The sequence below is a fragment of the Hemibagrus wyckioides genome, linkage group LG23 (assembly GCF_019097595.1).
Source record: "Hemibagrus wyckioides isolate EC202008001 linkage group LG23, SWU_Hwy_1.0, whole genome shotgun sequence".
NCBI classification, from domain to species: Eukaryota; Metazoa; Chordata; class Actinopteri; order Siluriformes; family Bagridae; genus Hemibagrus; species Hemibagrus wyckioides.
This window is the reverse complement of record NC_080732.1, coordinates 12857689-12876676: the sequence shown is the minus strand read 5'-3', so window position 1 is coordinate 12876676 and position 18988 is coordinate 12857689. Positions and strand designations below refer to the sequence as shown.

General features: G+C 42.9%; 1 protein-coding gene across 1 annotated transcript; it reads right to left on the bottom strand.

Annotated features, from left to right (window-relative positions):
• Window positions 1-26: 26 nt before the first annotated feature.
• Window positions 27-18582, bottom strand: stx17 (syntaxin 17). The gene is made up of 8 exons (XM_058376637.1): window positions 18456-18582; window positions 17652-17847; window positions 16002-16067; window positions 9679-9898; window positions 9499-9608; window positions 9355-9405; window positions 6272-6358; window positions 27-3884 (listed from the first exon to the last, which is right to left on the bottom strand). The coding sequence occupies exons 2-8, from the start codon at window positions 17772-17774 to the stop codon at window positions 3651-3653; spliced, it is 891 nt and encodes a 296-aa protein (XP_058232620.1). The 5' UTR covers window positions 17775-17847; window positions 18456-18582; the 3' UTR covers window positions 27-3650.
• Window positions 18583-18988: the final 406 nt, after the last annotated feature.

Genomic DNA, 18988 nt, shown 5'->3' with positions numbered 1-18988 from the left:
AGAAATGAAAGAGAGAGAGAGATTGATTTTACGTTTTTTTTTTTTTTTTTTGAAGCTTGTAAATATGTATGTCCTCCGTAGGCGAGTCGTCTAAATTAAATAAGTGTTGTTTTTTGTTTTTCTTTTTCTGTTTTTTTTTCCCCTCAAATCCCTAGTTTCCTTTTTTTTTTTTTTTGGTAAGAAGAATAATAAGAAGATAAACATCGATGGTTCTCACCGGAAGGATCCAGACACCTAAGACCTGGGGAATTATGGGAAATGACTGTTTGGTCAACCCTGTGGTGTCCCTCATTCATTTATAGTCTACAGTAGTGTGTGTGTGTGAGCGAGAGAGAGAGAGAGAAAGAGTGAGTGAGAGTGCACAGGGGTACATAATTAGTCTGTATTCTTACATATTGTGGGAGTTCCAGACTCCCATAAGTCCTTGCTTGTTTAAAATCTGGACTCATATCAGCCCATTCCATGAGGAGGAGTGGTTAGGGGTGGGGCTTAATAAGGGGTGGGGCTTAACAGGGTGTTTGTAAATCATCTCAGAGTGGGGAATGGAAACAAACAAAAAGTAAATTAAAGGGAAAACATTTTACAGGAATCTAGAGTGTCTTTGTGTTTTATATCAAGTGCAATCGAGGTCTTTTTATTATTTACAAACTCATGTTGACTTGCACAGGATGGCATGTGTGCAAGATTTCCTTTTGCACCCTAATTAATCTTGAAGATCAAGGAGTGTATTTAACCGTGGCAGGAAGTTGACATGGAAACAGTGACTCACGCGCTTCAGCAGCACTAGTGTGTACATTGAGGAACGTTCTGAAGACTTATTTTGGTTAAACTCACACTCGAAGCCCACTTTGAGGAAAGTGGAAGTGGCTAGAGGTGGGCGCTGATGTGTTGTGACATCATCCCGCCCACGGCAGAAACCCGTGGCATCACAGCAGCCGAGTGATACGATGATATCGCGCAAACGCCGGGCGCTAGGATGGGCTTACATTTCCAGTCTATATGATCATGGAAAGCGTGGGGTGTCTGGGACGCAGACATGAGTCGGGTCAGCGTTTTCACCGGGACTTTCCCCACGCCCCTCCCCTCTCCAGGCAGCCGAACAAGCTCACACCTCCATTTATACACCCTGCATCTGACACAGTTGCCCATCTACACACACACACACACAGGGGAAGTCCTGTGTGTGTTGTGCGGAAGGCGTGGGGGGATAACATATAGCTCAAATCAGGCCTGTGTCTTTATGGGGCTTCCCCAAATATCCCAAAAAAAAAAAAAAAAAGCATAACCCTAACTTAGGGTCATTCAATGTCAAAATAAATAAAAGGATCTCATGCTGACTTAGAGACTTGTGTCCATGCATACTTCTTGCTAGATCTAAAATTATAACTTACTATTTATTAGTGTTTTATTAATATTATTATGACCCGCAGCATCCAGCCACTCTGCACATTAAACATACAAACTAACCCCCGCCAGCACCAAGCTGTAAACAATTCCGTTTTATTCTCCGCTAAATACGAGGATCGATAAAAAGCCAAAAAGGTCATTGTTCGCCTTTTTTCCCCCCGATTCCTACAGGACTTTGATCAAATAACATTGAAATTTTGTTTGTGCTTGAGGAGACCCCACTGTGAATTGATTTCTGTATTAGATTTGGCTTCTTGGTGGCCTTCGTCATCAAAGCTCTAAAGCAGAGACGAGTCAGGCTTTTAGCGCCGGAGTTCGGGGACACGCTGGTCAGTAATATGATATGAATGTTTTACAAATTGCTTTGATGAAAAAGTTTGAGTTGGGATACATGGACATTTAGGGAAAAATTAAACAATAGAATTAGAAGATATATTAATTATGGAATAAATCGGCTTAGTGGTTAGCACTGTTGCCTCACAGCAAGGAGCTCCTGGGTTCGGATCCCGGGTTCGAACAGGCAGGGGCCTTTCTGTGTGAAGTTGCGTGGGTTTACTCTGGTTTCCTCCACAGTCCAAAATCATATACATTAGGTTGATTGGTAATTCTAAATTGCCCATAGGAGTGTGTGTGGTGGTCTGTCTATATGTGTGGCCCTGTGATGGACTGGCGACCTGTCCAGGGTGTACCCCTGCCTTTCACCCAATGTGTCCTGGGACAGGCTCCAGCAGACCCCCTAATTAGGAATGAAGCGGGTATAGAAAATGGATGGATGGATGGATGGGGTGGTTACCCTGGGGAATGAATTATTTTCCAGTAGCATCACAACCCTCTTTAATACCACAATTATAAATTCTAATTTATTCATAAAGGACAATTTGTGCTTTTATAACCATTTATAGTTTGTTTTTTTCCTCCATGAGACACTTACATTATAGCAGCTATTAAACATCAATCCCTCGCCAGTCTCTCTTTCCTCCTCTCTCTGGACGGAAGTAAACAAACAACAACAACAACAACATGTCTCAGAGAAATCCTGAAGACATCCCCGTGGTGAAAAACAACATACTCTTCCGAAGCACGGACACTGGAGTGCCAGTCCTTCCATGTTAAATAAGCGTCTCTACCAACCTTTTATATACTGATACTGCTAGCACTGATGCATGATGGGAAATTTACATCAAAAGAAATGCTGAAATCCCAGTTTCAAGTAGTGCCCCCCCCCCCAATTTATATATAATATATGTAAAGATCATATACAGAATCTGTTATTGGTAAATGTAGCAAGCATCCAAATGTCAGAGCGGCAACATTACAGTTTCATTTTCTAGATCATTAAGCTTGAATAGTTTGGCTGGTTTCAGCAAGGGTTTAAAGAAACAAAACTGTCCTGATTCTGAATACTCGGAAACCAAAAGCAGCTCATTATTATATACGCAAGTGTGCTGCAGTTCTAAAGGTGTTAGAATGCTCTTGGCACAAACGGGAAACGTCTGGATGGTGTTGATGATATTCACCTTAAAGACACGATTCTGATGAACCCGAGTGAACAGGATCTGTACTGACTTCACTGAAATAGTTAACTCCATTTAATGGCCTGTCACGAAATCATGGCCTGTCACGAAACTGCTGATTAACAACATTACTGTCCATATATCCGTATCAATATCTGTAGTGTAATAATGCGTTTTCATAGCTCACTATAGAAAGCAGAAAGTATATAAAATTCGTCTACAAGAAATCCTAATTCGTCTTTAATATAAATGGCTAAATTCTAAGGTTAATAAACAAAGCAAATGGTTCACAGCTCAAAAGTTAGAAGAGATAAAATATGATGCTACAGTGAACAAATTGTGCCCAATTGTGATTATTTGACCGTTATAGTCTGGTATTACTCCTTGCACACACTTCACAGGATAAGATCTGTGCTGCACTCGAGCTCATCATTTATAACCCCAACACCGACGACACCCCCGGTGATCTCTGATGTCTGTGAACCGGCTCCGCTCGATCGATCCTTTTTTTTTATTTTTTAACCCACGGCCATATGGCACATAGACGGACAGTCGGGTCAGTAACACGGGTCATGATATACACTACTACACACTCTTTGGAAATTGCTGTGCAAAAACAGTCCGTTTAAGGCAGCTGGGTTGAGAGAGAGGAGCAGTACGACTCTATAAGTGTAGAATAAATACCAGCGTCGGTACAGGATTCCAGTCTCCTCACCAAGAGCAGGTGTGTTATTGCACATGCTCGTGTTCATGGTTAGTGTTGAGGCGCTGAAGCTGCAGCTCAACTCTTTCTTTCTTCTTGCGTTGGATAAGGTTTCCTCCGGCGAAGCCGAGCAAGCCTCCTCCCACTGCGGCTGCCACACCGGCCACTTTAAATCCCGCCAGCAATCCAAGTGGACCGGCCAAGATGGTGCCAACCACTGCACCTGCTACGGGCAACACTGCCAGGCTGGAACGTGCTGCCTACACACAAAGACAGGATGCTGTTGGTTGGGGTTTATAGTGTACACAATAATCAATCAACTTACAGCTTTTCTTAAATCATTAATAATAAAAATGACTACTTAATCCAAATTCATTTCAGAAGTCCTTAATCAATGGAATTGAAATATAAATATAGCTGTACTGTTATGACACCATACAATCCATTTACATTAAATAAACCTCCTCAACTGCAGCACCTGTTATTAACTCGTGGTAATGACAAAATCTTATTTCTCTTCCTTTATCTCGTGCTATCTTGAAAATATCGTGAGTCCGGAAGCGATCCCAAGGACACCGAGGTAGGAACACACCCCGGATGGGATGCTAGTCCTTCGCAGTGCACACAAACGTGTACATACAAACACACACAGTTCATACACTCATTCTCTGGCTCACTCATTCACTCATGCTCTGGGTCGTTGACCGGAAGATCAGGGGTTCAAGCCCCAGCACCGCCAAGTTGCCACTGTTGGGCCCTTGAGCAAGGCCCTTAACCCTCTCTGCTCCAGGGGCGCCGTATCATGGCTGACCCTGTGCTCTGACCCCAACCTCCAAGGATGGGATATGCGAAGAAAGAATTTCACTGTGCTGTAATGTATATGTGACAAATAAAGGCTGTTTCATTTCATTTCATTTTCATTCATACCTAGGGGTCGTCAAACCACCGACTTGCTTGTGGGAGGAAACCCACAGAGACGCGGACAGAACGTGTGAAATTGTGCCGTGACGCTAGCCAGAGCTAGTGAATCTTATTTTGTACTATATATCTAGAGAAATACTGCGTTACTCTTTTTTCCACACCGAACACTTTTATTAAGAGAGATCAGATTTTTTGAATCCCCTCTGTACTTAAAACTTCAGTCCATGCAGAATAAAAGCTAATTGACACCAATCATGTGTGTGTGGGTGTTTGTGTGTTATGTAGCAGTAGGCACCAATGGGTCTGTCAAAAACCTGAATGTTGTGTGTGCGCATTATATATATATATATATGCACATCACTCAATTAAGCAAGGTTGAAATAGATGACTGCAGATCAAAACCTCAGCGGCTACATTCAGCGTTATCAGGTGAAAGAAGAAACCGATCAGTGGAAACACTAATTAGACGGACGGACACACACACACACACACACCTAATTTCATCCATGTTTAACTTTAAGGCAGAGGCACCCATCAAATGGCACCTTTATCCTCCTCTCATCTTTTTCATCTCACCAACTTCAGAAGCACTTAATTACCCACACCACCAGTTGAGAGAGAGAGAAAGAGGAAAAGGAAGACAGAGATAGAGAGAGAGAGAGAGAGAGAGAGACGGGGGAAAAAGCAGAACTACGTATGAATGACATGATGAACCATGATGTAATTCTGACACCCCTTTTCCACTGACACAACTGACAGCGTGCTGCTTCAGGGAACGTTCGGCGAATCTTTAACAGCCAAGGCATTACGCAATCAGATCTATCAGATATGAGGGTTTCCTAATGCATGACACAAAAATAACAGATGGAGAAGATTTCACAACCATCTGCCTTAAGAATATATTTTACTCGCCATTTACATGTTGAACCTTGATCGTCTATATCCAAGCACACAAACTGTTTGTTTTTTTTAATTACTTGGATTTGAAAGGCCAACAATGCGGTAGCACAACATTATGTACATAACCGGAAAGACCGTAAAGGTTCTTTTGTTAAGATCATTTCACAGCGCAGACGAACGAGCGCCACATTGCATCAGTGCTACGTCCTGAGACAGCACTTCAAGACGTGAGATATACAATGTGTGTGTGTGTGCGCGTGTGTGTGCCTCCTCCTGTTCTTTTCAGCTGAACCACAAGTGAAGCCATTTTTAACACACAACCGAAACACAGTACTTAATGGAACCACATCAACTCTGCACACCCAGACATATTTCGGTTCTAAGTGGATCAATACAACATACACACACACTATATACCTCAGTTCTAACTCTTCCTCTGTTCACTCTGTGTGTGTATGTGTGTGTGTGTGTGTATTGAACCCCCAGCTGGAGCTCAAAAGCAGTCTTTAGACACTCTTTTCCACCCTTTAGACCTCTGTTCACTCACACAGTCACACACTCATCGACTCTCTGCGAGAGGCCAACACAACACACATCGATTCCCTCGGCTGCACGCCTTTTACCGACCCCGCAAACCCTCTCTGCCCTCCACCCCACCCCCCGTTCTCCACTCCTCCCGCCCCCTTCCGCCCTCCTTATGCTCTTAATTGCCACTTCCTTGCACGCCGGTGTGGATCGATGGCCCGATGGAGTCGCTAGGCCTCGGCTGAAGCAGGGGGCTGGAGTGAGATCGATCCCCCAGCGGGAGCTGCCTCTCTCTCCTCACCTTCCCTAGGCTGCGTGTCCCCTCCTCCACGTTAGCCGCCGCCGAACTAACGTTGGCCTCGATGCTGTCGATCTTCTCCTGCTGAGCCTGAGACGAGACGAGACAAGAGGAGAAAGTTATGGACTTTGGAAACGCACACATGTACACGCAAGCAAATCTCATGCATGTTTCTCACACAGTCAATCCCATACATACAAACACTTATCTAACACAACACAAACATTAAGCAGCCCACTAGATGCTTAATACTTCAAAATATATCTTATAAAACATTTTTATTAGGAAATAATGAACTTCGGGTGAGCAGTTCACTTAAGACCTCGATATAAAGCAATATATTACTTCTTCCACTTCTTTCAATGGTTTGTGAATGATGTGTAGCTCAAATAGCACATATATACTCACACAATCAGAGTTCCTGAGAGTGCAATCTATCCCAATATCAGAACCGTATCCGAACCACCCCATCACCCGGCGTTACATAAGTAACATTTAGTAACATTTAATATAAAGTAGTTTACACAAAACAGAATGATCCACAGGGGCTTTTTCCACTGACATGTCTGTTTAACCTCAGTCTGCACTAAACCCAGGTCTGACCCATAACACACTTAACAAAGCCACACTGATATCATTCGCCGATCTCCCCTTCCTACCCCATCACACACAGCTTGGCCCTGCTCTTACACCCACACCCCACAGACACACCACCAACAGTGTGTGTGTGTGTGTGTGTGAGAGTGGCAGAAGTGGGGGATTGGAGGGGCCAGGGGGCTGGGAGTGGGTCAAAAACCTTATGAAATATTCAAAGAGTGGCAGCTGTCTCTCTGTCTCAATCAGCGTGAGCTCAGAGTAATCGCTGCACACAGAAACCACACACACACACACACACAGTTAAATCTGCATTAATTCACCATCCTGCAATCCTTTATTGCGTGGGTGTGTGTAATTAAGTAATAACTAATATTATGCTAGATTAACTTTCGAAATGTTTTCAGGTAATTTCCAGAATGGGTCAAATTATATTCGTACCCACCCAAACCAAGCGTGTGTGTGTACATACTTAAATACACACTTTACAGTATTTCTCCTGTTCATAATCTGGCAGTTTCCACGCAACTATGTGTTTTTGTGGGTGTGTTTTAATGAGAGCTGTTGTCAGATTTACCCATGGGGCTGCGGCACAGAGGGAGAGATATTTACCAGCGCAAAGCTCATGTTTACGGTCAGACACACACTACATACATCTGTAAAGGAAAGCATAAACACATCAGACGTTCACATACCCGGGTGTACACATCATACACTCCTACCTGTTCTGTCACAAACTACAAGAATTGTAAATACGCATGTGCATCTTTGGATCGAATGAGAAAAAAAAATTCACAATCAAATGGTTAGGATGACCCTTAACTGGACACTTAACTCTCGACTGGTGTAACTCTTTAAGAAGTATGTGCACTTAAAATAAAATGGCCGCTTCTACCACACACTGATTGCAGGATTTCTGTGCATGTAATGCGTCTTTTGTGCAGAATGGTAGCTATTAATTATTATATTATTATTAAATTACACCCTATGCAGTGGATAGGAAGCCATTTGGGACTTAACAATATTGAAAGTGTTAATAATAAGTCATAATAAATGCATGATATGGCCTTCCTTCCACATTTTCACAGCTCATGTGTACAAACTCGCAGTGTATGATCATCCAACGCGTCACAAATGCGGTCGGAAATGAATCGTTTCAATTAAATATGATTAGGATGAACATTTTAAGTGCTTAGTTTGGACATAAACAAATCTTATTAAACAAATTACACAGATGTCTACGAAATCTTCCGTTCTTCCTCTCCGTGTCTCTGAGGACCAGGCGCTAATCAGCACCGTCTGCTCTCAACCCCGGAGACACAGGAGAGCACTGATACACACACACACACACCTCCAGGGTGCACTTTCAGCTCTGTGTTGGAGCTTTGTGTGTGTGTGTACGCATTTATGTGATTTACAGCCCTCATGAACAATAGGCCTCATTTTGAGAAACTCAGTTATACAAAAATATTCATCCACAACTCACTCTCTAGAGAACCATGTGCTATTCTTACTTGCTCCTAACACTCTTTTCACTCATGTGTCTTATATTTTGAGGAAAATTGGGAAAATGTTTGCGTCCTATGGAAGCCCCCGAGATATGAACCATGACCGACGATCATCGGATGATGATTATCGGATCAGATAACTGGCAGTGAGTTACTGCAATTTTCTATACGGATTACACCGACGTGGCGTTTATTAATTTCACTTACACACATGGACATGTTAATGAAATAACACGGATCTATCTATAACTTCAGGAAGGCTAGCTGATCGTTTAGTAATAAAAAATAGCAACCTCTAACTGCTCATTGACTGTTTAGGTGTCATTTTGTCAGCTCTCTACATGGTTTACCTTATATGGAGTTTTGGAGGCGTCACTAAATGCAAATCAGCTGCTACCTGAATGGGCTTTACACGCAAGTATGAAGAATATCAGAGCTGCCGGACAATTTAGCTGCAACGTTTAGTTTGGTTTAGCATACTACAAGGCTGATGAATGAGATAAGATACTCATATCTCTACTACAAAAAGAACAGAGCTACTGAATCAAACCGCTTTCTTTTCGGAATAATTATTCTGACTTTCTAACACAGCAGCTTTACTTTTGGTGATGGTTGGCCAATAGACGAGTCTGAACTCAAACATGTAAGGTAAGAGGTGTGTGTGTGTGTGTGAGTGTACACGTGTGATAATGGCGAGTAGATCGTCCAGATTCTCATTAATCCTTGCTGGTTAGCGTATGGCTGACGGACTGTCACTGATGTCTGTGTCTCTGCTCAATCACACACACACACACACACACACACGCGCACACTGATGGGATCAATACCTTCTTGTTGGCTCTCAGAAGACAAGAGGCTGTCTGTCTGACAGCTGCTGCTAACCCTTAACGTTTCTGTCACTACACTTTATCAAACCCTTCACACACACACACACACTCAATAAAACACACACTTTAAAAATACCGACACGTAGCTGATACTCACATGCACGAGGGAGCAGAACTCATTCACTAACCCACTGAGCTCCAATAGATCCTGAAATATCACACACACACACATACACTACACTGAGAAATAGATGTTATTGCATTTTCCACAGTATGTGTGAAGTATGTGTGTATGCTGCACCTCTTCTAACAAGTCCCAGGATTCCGCAGCATTTTGTTCAGCTGGAATGGCAGGTAATTGAACTTGGAATTGAGTGACGGGTGACTCGGCCCCGCCCACATCTTCTTCACCTGCGGAAGATCACACAACATCAGTAAACGCAGATGACATCGAAACCCATAACACACTTCACACACTTACTATATGCTGAGTCGGAGGCTGCGTGAGTGTCTGTGCTGTCGCTCTGTTGTGGGTGTGGCCCTGGCTGATTGATAGAGTCCGAATGAAGGCGCAGGAAGTCTCGAGTGGCGACCAAGGCGCGGTCTCTGATTGGCTGGACGAGTTTCTCCAGCGCGGGTGCTTCGGCGCTGCGGACACGTTGGCACAACTTCTCCATCTCGCGCAGGTTAGAGCGCAGCTGCTGCAGAGAGAGAGAAGAGAAGACGCACATTTTAGCAAATGAACTGTATGAAATGAAAAGCTGCTTCAAGTAAATTTATGGTAAAGATCTAAATAAAGTAAAGCAGGTGTCCAATGAATTTTTAGAAATATTTTATCATTAGAATGTATTCTAAGCCATGTATCTGGGTCAATGAACCAATTTTGGGACATTGTTGTTCAAATGAATCCAGGGTAACAGAAATGACCCAAACTGGGTTACGCTTAAGCCAGCACATATATATATAGAGAGTGTAAAGAACTTGATAATGTGATAATGTAAGTGTCTCTGTAAGCGTGTCTGATGTGCTCATGTGTGTTTTTACATTTCAAACATGCTCGAGAATGCGTCCGTCATCTTCTGTTCACTCTCGGTGTGTGTAATTTCAACAGACCTATGACTAGAACCCTAGACTTTTCATAGCTTCATGTCAATTATATTTATTGTAGGGTGCTGGTGGCTCAGTGGTACCACACGGAAGGCCTGGGTTAGATTCCCAGCCAGTGCCCAAACCCCCAGCCACTGGATGCAGTGCCGATCCCAAGCCCGGATTAAAATGGGACGGTTGTGTCAGGAAGGGCGTCCGGCGTAAAACCTGTGCCAAGTTGTTGTGCAGACCAGTTAGTCCACTGTACCTACCCCTCACACGTAGGGATCAGCCGAAAGATCAACATGTCAAGTGTACTTATTAAAATTCTCTCAAAGGGTATTTTCTTTTCAGCAACGTATTGTTGAACACATCACTTGTCAACTTTAGAGCTTCGTTACACAATTTTCCAACTAGGAAGCGATGTACTTAAAAGCAAGTCCAGTTCTGTTTTGTTTTCCTAAAGGTGTTGTTGACCAGAAGATCGGGGTTCAAGCCCCAGCACTGCCAAGCTGCCACCATCGGGCCCTGGAGCAAGGCCCCCAACCCACCCTGCTCCAGGGGCACTGCATCATGGCTGACCCTGCGTTCTGACCCCAACTCCCAAGGATGGGATATGTGAAGTAGAGAGTAAAGAATAAAGCGTACCCCATCAAATACACTTCCATTATTTGGGAGGTTTCTTGGTAAGTAATCTGGTTTTCTGTTCTTTTCTCAGTGAAAAGAAACGTGTTGAACGTCATGGTCTTTGGTAGATGGATATACACTACAGATATATTAGATGGAGATTACACTGGAAAAATGCTGGAGTATCTTTTTAACACACACACTCCCTCAACAACATCATGGGGATCACAGATCAATCCAACAGCCTCAGGGCAAGAAGTCAAAGGTCAACAGCGGTCCAATCAAATGGTTCCACTCTAGTGCTCTCATTAAAGCCTGACTCACATACAGCACTGTTCAATTATAAAGACATACTGTACTAGACACACATTAGGAAAAAATGACATATGGGCAAGAATCTTAAGTAGGGGTCAAAAGGTAAACACCTAACACACACACACACTTTGCGTTTCATTTTTCTCTTGTGTGATGAGACTTGCATCTGCATCTACATCAACATCAGCATCTCTCTCTCTCTCTCCAGAGAGGCACTTAAACAGTAGCTTGACTTCATGTGCGTGTCGTCAGCCAGCCATCTACGCCTCGTACACCTACAGTGGTAGACAGAGGAAAGCTCTCTGGGGTCTCTAGAGGAAACAGCCCAGGTGCCAAGGTCACAACCACACAGAACCACACTCATACACACTCTCACACACCTTACACGACTGTTCCCTGAGCACCTGGAACAGATTCTAAGAGACTCTAACACAGGTGTTACATGCCTGTCCAGCCCATATCTAAGAGAAAAGGCATCAGAGTAACGTCTCACACACCAAGGAACACACCAGGGAGTTACATGCTTTACCTGTCAACACACACTGTCCCAAAACTGATAACAGTCTGTCTTTTATAGCAGCAAGACTGCAGAGTGCACAATGTAAAGTAATAATAAACAAGTTTAAGTATACACGCTAGGACTTAAGGTTTGTGGTGCTTTCTTAGGCTGGGGTATACCTTTTATTTTAATATTTAAAAAAAAAGGAAGTAATAAACCATGACGGTGCTCTTATAATAAAACAATCAACAAATGAGTGCTATAATGTGAATAGGATTATTTTCCGAAAGTAGCACATCCCACAGGTTTTGTTCCTTTCATACTATAACCTGGTCAGAGACCCCTTAAAGACTGTTACAAAGCATGGACACCGGAGACTCCATCCAAAAGCATGCTTTACAAGCATTTCCTCACTTAAAAGCATTGATGATTACACAGCTTCTTACAGAAATGAAACCAATCAGATTCGAGAATTCTGCAGCACTGTGGTCCAAGATACAATAAAAGCTAGACATAAATGTGTTTGCACTATCACCTGGAGATCGCGAGACTAAAAGAGTAAAACTAGCTGTGCTCTCTGGGTGGGAGGGGTGGGATACTGACTCACTCTCCCTACCAATAACAGCGATACTAGGCAATGGGCGCTTGTGGGGGAAGAAAATGAGAGCCAAATCTAAAACACTTAAGGGTCCTTAGTTTAACCCTCTCAAGAGTTTAAATCCGTGACAGAAATCTTCCAACTATTGATTTTAAATGATCAAGATAAACAATTGAATCATTTATAAGAGGTAGTGCAATAAAGTCAGTAATAGGAGCTTTTTTGGAGATGTTGGCTCCCTGTTCAGGGTCACCAAAGCGGATCATTTGGTCCGCATGTTTCGATTTGGCACAGGTTTTACGCCGGATGCTCTTCCTGAAGCAGCCCTCCCATTTAATCCAGGCTTGGGACCGGCACTGAGCGTGAACTCTTCAGTGGTTGGGTTAGCGCCCTGCCCGGGAATCAATGAGAGCGCAGGATCCTGCAGCTGGACCACCAGGAGGCTCTTAAGGAGCATAAAAGTAGTGTAATAATAATAATAATAATAATAATAATAATAATAATAATAATAATAGCTATGTACTCGGGAACTGGGTACTGGATTTTTAAGTGCAGTAACCCAACACATTTCCATAAAATGCTTTAACAGTTCTGTTGCTGCTAAGTGCAGGAGAGAATACCACGTATTTAAGACAAAACAAATAGTACTTAACACTTAATTATCATTAACATAATTTGCAAAGAGTTAAATTTAATGCTTTAATGTGAACATTTAATCTACATTTGGCCAAAAAGATGAGCGGTTTTGGCAAAATTCTTCCATGGCATATGTGATTAAAACATACACCGATTGGATTCACATATCGTTTGTCTCCCATTTTACTCATAAAAACAGTGCTCTTTTGGGTGGTCTCTCTTTTTCTGTGATATTAATAGTGTCATCTTTACTGATTTCTGCTTTCAGACCCGTGGATGGGGAGCCCCCGTTGTCGGAGAGATCCAGGGCTGGAACGTGCTGCTACTTTGGGGTAATTTTCATATTTTCCCTTCACAAGGATGAGTCAGAAGAAAGCACTACTAAACTGGTGTCATTTATTCCAGTCGGGTTTATTACTAGAGATAAGACCAAAATAAACCTACGTGAGCTAGTGGACTGAAAAAAAAGAAAGAAAAAAAAAAAAAAAAAGAGAGAGAGAGAGAGAAACACACACCCTCTCTCTCACACACACAATCACACACAATCACGCAAACTCGCATGTGCACACACACACAGCCTCTCTCTCACTCACACACAATCACGCAAACTCGCATGTGCACACACACACACAGCCTCTCTCTCACTCACACACAATCACGCAAACTCGCATGTGCACACACACACACAGCCTCTCTCTCACTCACACACAATCACACAAACTCACATGTGCACACACACACACACAGCCTTAACGCTAAACTATAATAAGCAAAATTCAAACAAAAACGTAGACAAAAAATGTTGCAGACGTCAAAAATGTTTGTCTGTCTCAACATCAGAAATTTTAAAAATAAGAACATTTCAAACAGAAATATAACAGGGGCGATGGCGTGCTGATTTGTGGACATTCCTGACTTGTATCTTCAAACCAATATATCGCTGTCAAAAATGATTAGTGCTTCATTTCCATTAACCTTAACTTAAGCCTTTTCCGACTTCAACACCCAGACGTTATGAGACATTCGCCGGTCAACTGTCCAGTCCAACAAGAGCTGAACAGAAATGGCATTTTTGTTAATCATGCCAAACTCAAGGAAGCATTTACAGATTAAATAATACAAGGACCAGAAGTCACAAATCCATGATGATGTTAAGTGTTGAACAATGTTCTCCTTGTTCTCCAGGCACCATGTCACATCAGCAGCACATGATTCTTCTTCTTCTTCTCAATGATATCTTGTCTACTTCTCTCCACTGTACTTCACTGAAAGAGTATATTTGTTAAATGACCTGGAATTCTTATACTGGGCCAGTACAGGTAGAAATTAGGCAAGAAGCTAGATTCATAGAGAATTCTAGGCACACTTTCACCCTGGTGTAGTAGATGTTATCACGATCACCGATCCAGGATGTCTGGTACCAGTTCCAGGACTGTTAACTGCAGCTGGAATTAAGCATTAGCCTACAATTAAAGTCCAAAAACCATGGGCAGAGATGTGGTCTTGTCTTATCAAGAAGGACATCAGCTCTAACTCACTGGAAAGACAGTGATCCACCTGAGAAAGAGATCACTATGGATGCCTCACTCACTGGTCAGGGGGGTAGTTTGGTGCCACAAAAGCACAGGGGGCACCTGGTGGTCAAGTGTGAGTGCAGAACAGCTAGCAGTTGCAAGAGGTCTACACATAAGTGGTGCCCTAGATCTAGTAAAACGTTGGCAGTTTTCAAGTTGACCTCTTCACCACTGGCAAAGTGGACCTTGACAGTCCACTAGGTCAAAAATGTACTAGGCCACATCTGGCCTTACTGTCTACTTTATGAACTTTTAACTCCACCTTTGAGTCTGTCCACATTGTAGAGATTTTAGAGATCAGACCACAGAGTACCTTATGTGCCCCTCTTAGCCTTGATTTCTGCTGCTTCTCTCACTAGTGGACAGAATGTTTTGGCAGCTATTGTTGGACAAAAACATTCGTCACCTTAGCCAGGTCACCCTCGGAGTAAAGAGCAGGTTGAGGACTGCAGCCCAACAGTCTAAGATCCTATGCTGTAGGTATGAGTCCCTAGTAAACAGGCCTTGTGTGCTGGCACGTGGAAACTGTTTCATGAATGATGTGCATTCCATTATCTGGATCCTGTGCAGTATCCCGTTCACGACTTTCTACAGACACTGCTATGGAAAGTGTGTGTGGCATCCACTTCAACACATCACAGCACCGTAAATGGTGTCTGGCTGAGGGTTCATAAACTTCATCTACCAAGACACCCCAGCCGCCTGGCTCAGCTTTGTAATGGAATCCCTTAAGACCTCTTATTGCCACACACAGGAAGGCGAACTGGAACTGTTCTCTCCAAAAACTGGCTCTTTGCTACCAATCAATTCAGCAGAGTGTGAGACCTTTATACTCGGGCAATAACCTTGCCTTGAATATATGGATGGCTGGAAGACCCTGGGGCAACATTGCGGTTAAACCCAGTGTTTCTGCCTGAAGCCATACCCCCAACTATTGTCAATTAATCTACCGATCACAACATTATTCAATGAAGGGTTGCCTATATATTCCTCCCCTGATGCTCCCCTGTCTCAGTGGAGAACTTCATCTCACTGGTTTAAAGGAGTGCTGGTCTAAAGGTCTGCACTGATAGTTTACCACCCCCCTACCCCCCCTCGGAGCCAACATGGTGGCCATCTTCAAACACCTTTCCAGTCTGTCCTGGCAATGGGGGTGGATTCTTCATGACATTGAACCATGAGATTTTGGCAGACATGACGGGTAAAAAACGAATGCAAGCTATATGTGTAACTGTGGTTCCATGAACACTGTATAACCACCAAGATTCTCAGATGGAATGAGAGCTGACCTGACAGAATAAGGTTCCAGGTTCCATGAGAGGGGATATACGGTATATCATACACTAGTTTATAGTGTCTTGGAATATATGAACATCCCTATAATTTTATGCTGTAGGTCAGATTATGCAGCAGTAGTCACACAATGTGTATATGTCTGTGGAACAGGATATGTGGTGTATTGATCATACCTGCACAGTGCGGCTAGCATTGATGTGCTCCTGGTGCAGTTTGTCCCACTGGCTGTTTCTGTGGAACTGCAGAGTAAATCCACAGTAAAACACTGGACCACTAATCATCAGTATGTTTTGTATAACATCATATAACATTTATTTTGCAGAACATACATTGCATTTTAGGTTATTTATATTGTTATGGAAAAATCCACCATGAACACTTGTATGCTACTCATTGTAATCAACATGTGATCAACAGTGATGTTGAAGAGTTATTTTGTAATGAGATTCTGAGTTGACTTTTTTGGATTGAACTTCTTTTTCTTAACATGTTGGTCAGTTTTCACTGACCAACATTACCCACAGTGTCATTCGAGTACCAGCTAACAGTGGTGCCAGCGTTTGCTTTACACCGATCAGCTGTAACATTATGAGCACTGAGAGGTTAAGAGAATAACACTGATGATCTCCTCATCATGGCACCTGTTAGTGGGTGGGATATATTAGGCAGCAAGTGAACATTTTGCCCTCAAAGTTGATGTGTTGGAAGCAGGATAAATGGACAAGCGTAAGGATTTGAGCGAGTTTGATGAAGGGCCAAATTGTGATGTCTAGACGACTGGATCAGAGCATCTCCAAAACTGCAGCTCTTGTGTGGTGTTCCCGGTCTGCAGTGGTCAGTGTCTATCAAAAGTGGTCCAAGGAAGGAACAGTGGTGAACCGGCAACAGGGTCATGGGTGGCCAAGGCTCAGTGATGCACTTGGGGATTGAAGGCTGGCCCGTGTGATCCAATCTAACAGACGAGCTACTGTTGCTCAAATTGCTGAAGAAGTTAATGCTGGTTCTGATAGAAAGGTGTCAGAATACACAGTGCATCGCAGTTTGTTGTGTATGGGGCTGCAGAGCCACTGACCAGTCAGGCTGCCCATGCTGACCCATGTGCACCACTGAAACAACAATGGACACATGGGCATCAGAACTAGACCACGGAGGCCTGGTCTGATGAATCATGTTTTCTTTAACATCACATGGATGGACGGGTGTATGTGCATCGCTTACATGGGGGAACACATGGCACCAGGATGAACTATGGGAAGAAGGCAAGCCAGCAGAGGCAGTGTCATGCTTTGGGCAAATGTTCTGCTGGGAAACCTTGGGTCCTGCCATCCATGTGGATGTTACTTTGACACATACCACCTACCTAAGCATTGTTTCAGACCATCTACACCCTTTCATGGAAACGGTATTCCCTGATGGCTGTGGCCTCTTTCAGTGGGGTAATGCGCTGTGCCACGAAGCAAAATGGTTCAGGAATGGTTTGATGAGCACAACAATGAGATTGAGGATCTCAAGATCTCAATCCAATCGAGCATCTGTGGGATGTGCTGGACAAACAAATCCGATACATCTAGGCCCCACCTCAACTTACAGGACTTAAAGGATCTGCTGCTAACATCTTGGTGCCAGATACCACAGCACACCTTCAGAGATCTAGTGGAGTCCATGCCTCGACGGGTCAGGGCTGTTTTGGCAGCAAAACGGGGACCAACACAATAATAGGCAGGTGGTCATAATGCTACGGTTGATCAGCTTTTGTGCATATGTCCAGAGAGAAACTAAGAGCAGTGTCCATTATGTGTCCAACTGTGTGTGTGTGTGTTTACCTTCTCTATGTTATATTGGTGCTTATGAAGGCGCTCCAGATCAGTGGGAATCACCACTTTGATGAACTTCTGGATGGGCGCTTCCAGGCGCCTCAGCGTCATTTTGCCATCCTCATCTGCCATGCTTCAACCTGTCTATAAGGTCACGAGTTCAACCATACACTCATCCTTTACATATAATGTGACTCATGATGCACTGCAAAGGGAGAAATGAAGGAAGTGACACAATGATCAACATCTGTGATGTGTGGAGCAATCTATTAGACACACAGCTGCATTCCTGATGCTCTGCTGCCTTTATGATTCTTGTACATTTATTAGTACATGAATTGGCGTGCTTTAATCCAGTAGCTTTCAGTTTCCCTTCAAATATATGTCTCGCGGCCTAGCCTTTAAGCCTTTGTTTGTGGCTTAGATTGACTAAATTACTAAAACTTTTCACGCATAACTCAAATAAACATCTCAAACAGAGTAAATAACACAGTTCTAACGTCTTAATACAGCCCAGATTTTCACTTAGGACTTCACTACATACTACATTGTTCCTTTGACAAAGGCTGTATCCTAAACACCCAAAACATTTCATATAGTGCACTAGATAGGGCGCACGGTTCGTTAGTTTATACTCTACACATAGTGCGCTTATATAGGGAGGATGGAGCCGTTTAGAATGAACACCCTCATTTACGCTAGCTAGTGTTAAAGCTCAGAGCTTCATATCTAAGACACTGTAACTAGTGACGAAAAAGCATTTCTTCGCTCGTTGACAGCTCCTTAAAACAAAACTGAAATACGTTTCCTCACCTAAAAAAAACCGTTTCGTTGCAGAAACCCTTAAAACTGGTGCTGTTTCTGCTAGTCGACAAAAACTTTCTGTTTGTAAATACGCTTTTTAATATTCTTCTTCCTTGTGCATCACTAAAACCTGTCCGTCTCAGAAACAAGCCGCAAAGTGGAACCAAAGAAAGCGAGGCCCGTGTTTGTTTAATTATTTATTTGTTTGTTTGTTTGTTTTGGTTTGGTTTTTGATTTACTAATTTATTAAGGAAAAAATATTTTAAAAGTAATGAATATTCACCAATACCTTGGTGTCAGAAGGTGCACAGTTCATATCAGTGGTCATGTATTTATGTCATTTTTAAATGATTGAAAATAAATTTATTTAAAACCGTTTAATAATGTACATGAATATGAATAATGTGTGTAATGATTAAGGATGTATCGATACAGACACTGATAAAGGGTCCGATACCATGATCAATTGTACTCCTGCTCATAATAAATGATATGATAGCCTATCCCAGCACACATTGGGTGAAAGGCACCCTGGACAGGTC

Excerpts from the sequence above, each read along its gene's own strand:
- stx17 (XM_058376637.1), bottom strand. The coding sequence starts at position 17,774 with ATGGCAGATGAGGATGGCAAAATGACGCTGAGGCGCCTGGAAGCGCCC. Across the intron at positions 16,068-17,651 it reads ACCAATATAACATAGAGAAG|TTCCACAGAAACAGCCAGTG; the intron begins GTAAACACACAC and ends TTTACTCTGCAG. Across the intron at positions 9,609-9,678 it reads AGCCTCCGACTCAGCATATA|GTGAAGAAGATGTGGGCGGG; the intron begins GTAAGTGTGTGA and ends GATCTTCCGCAG.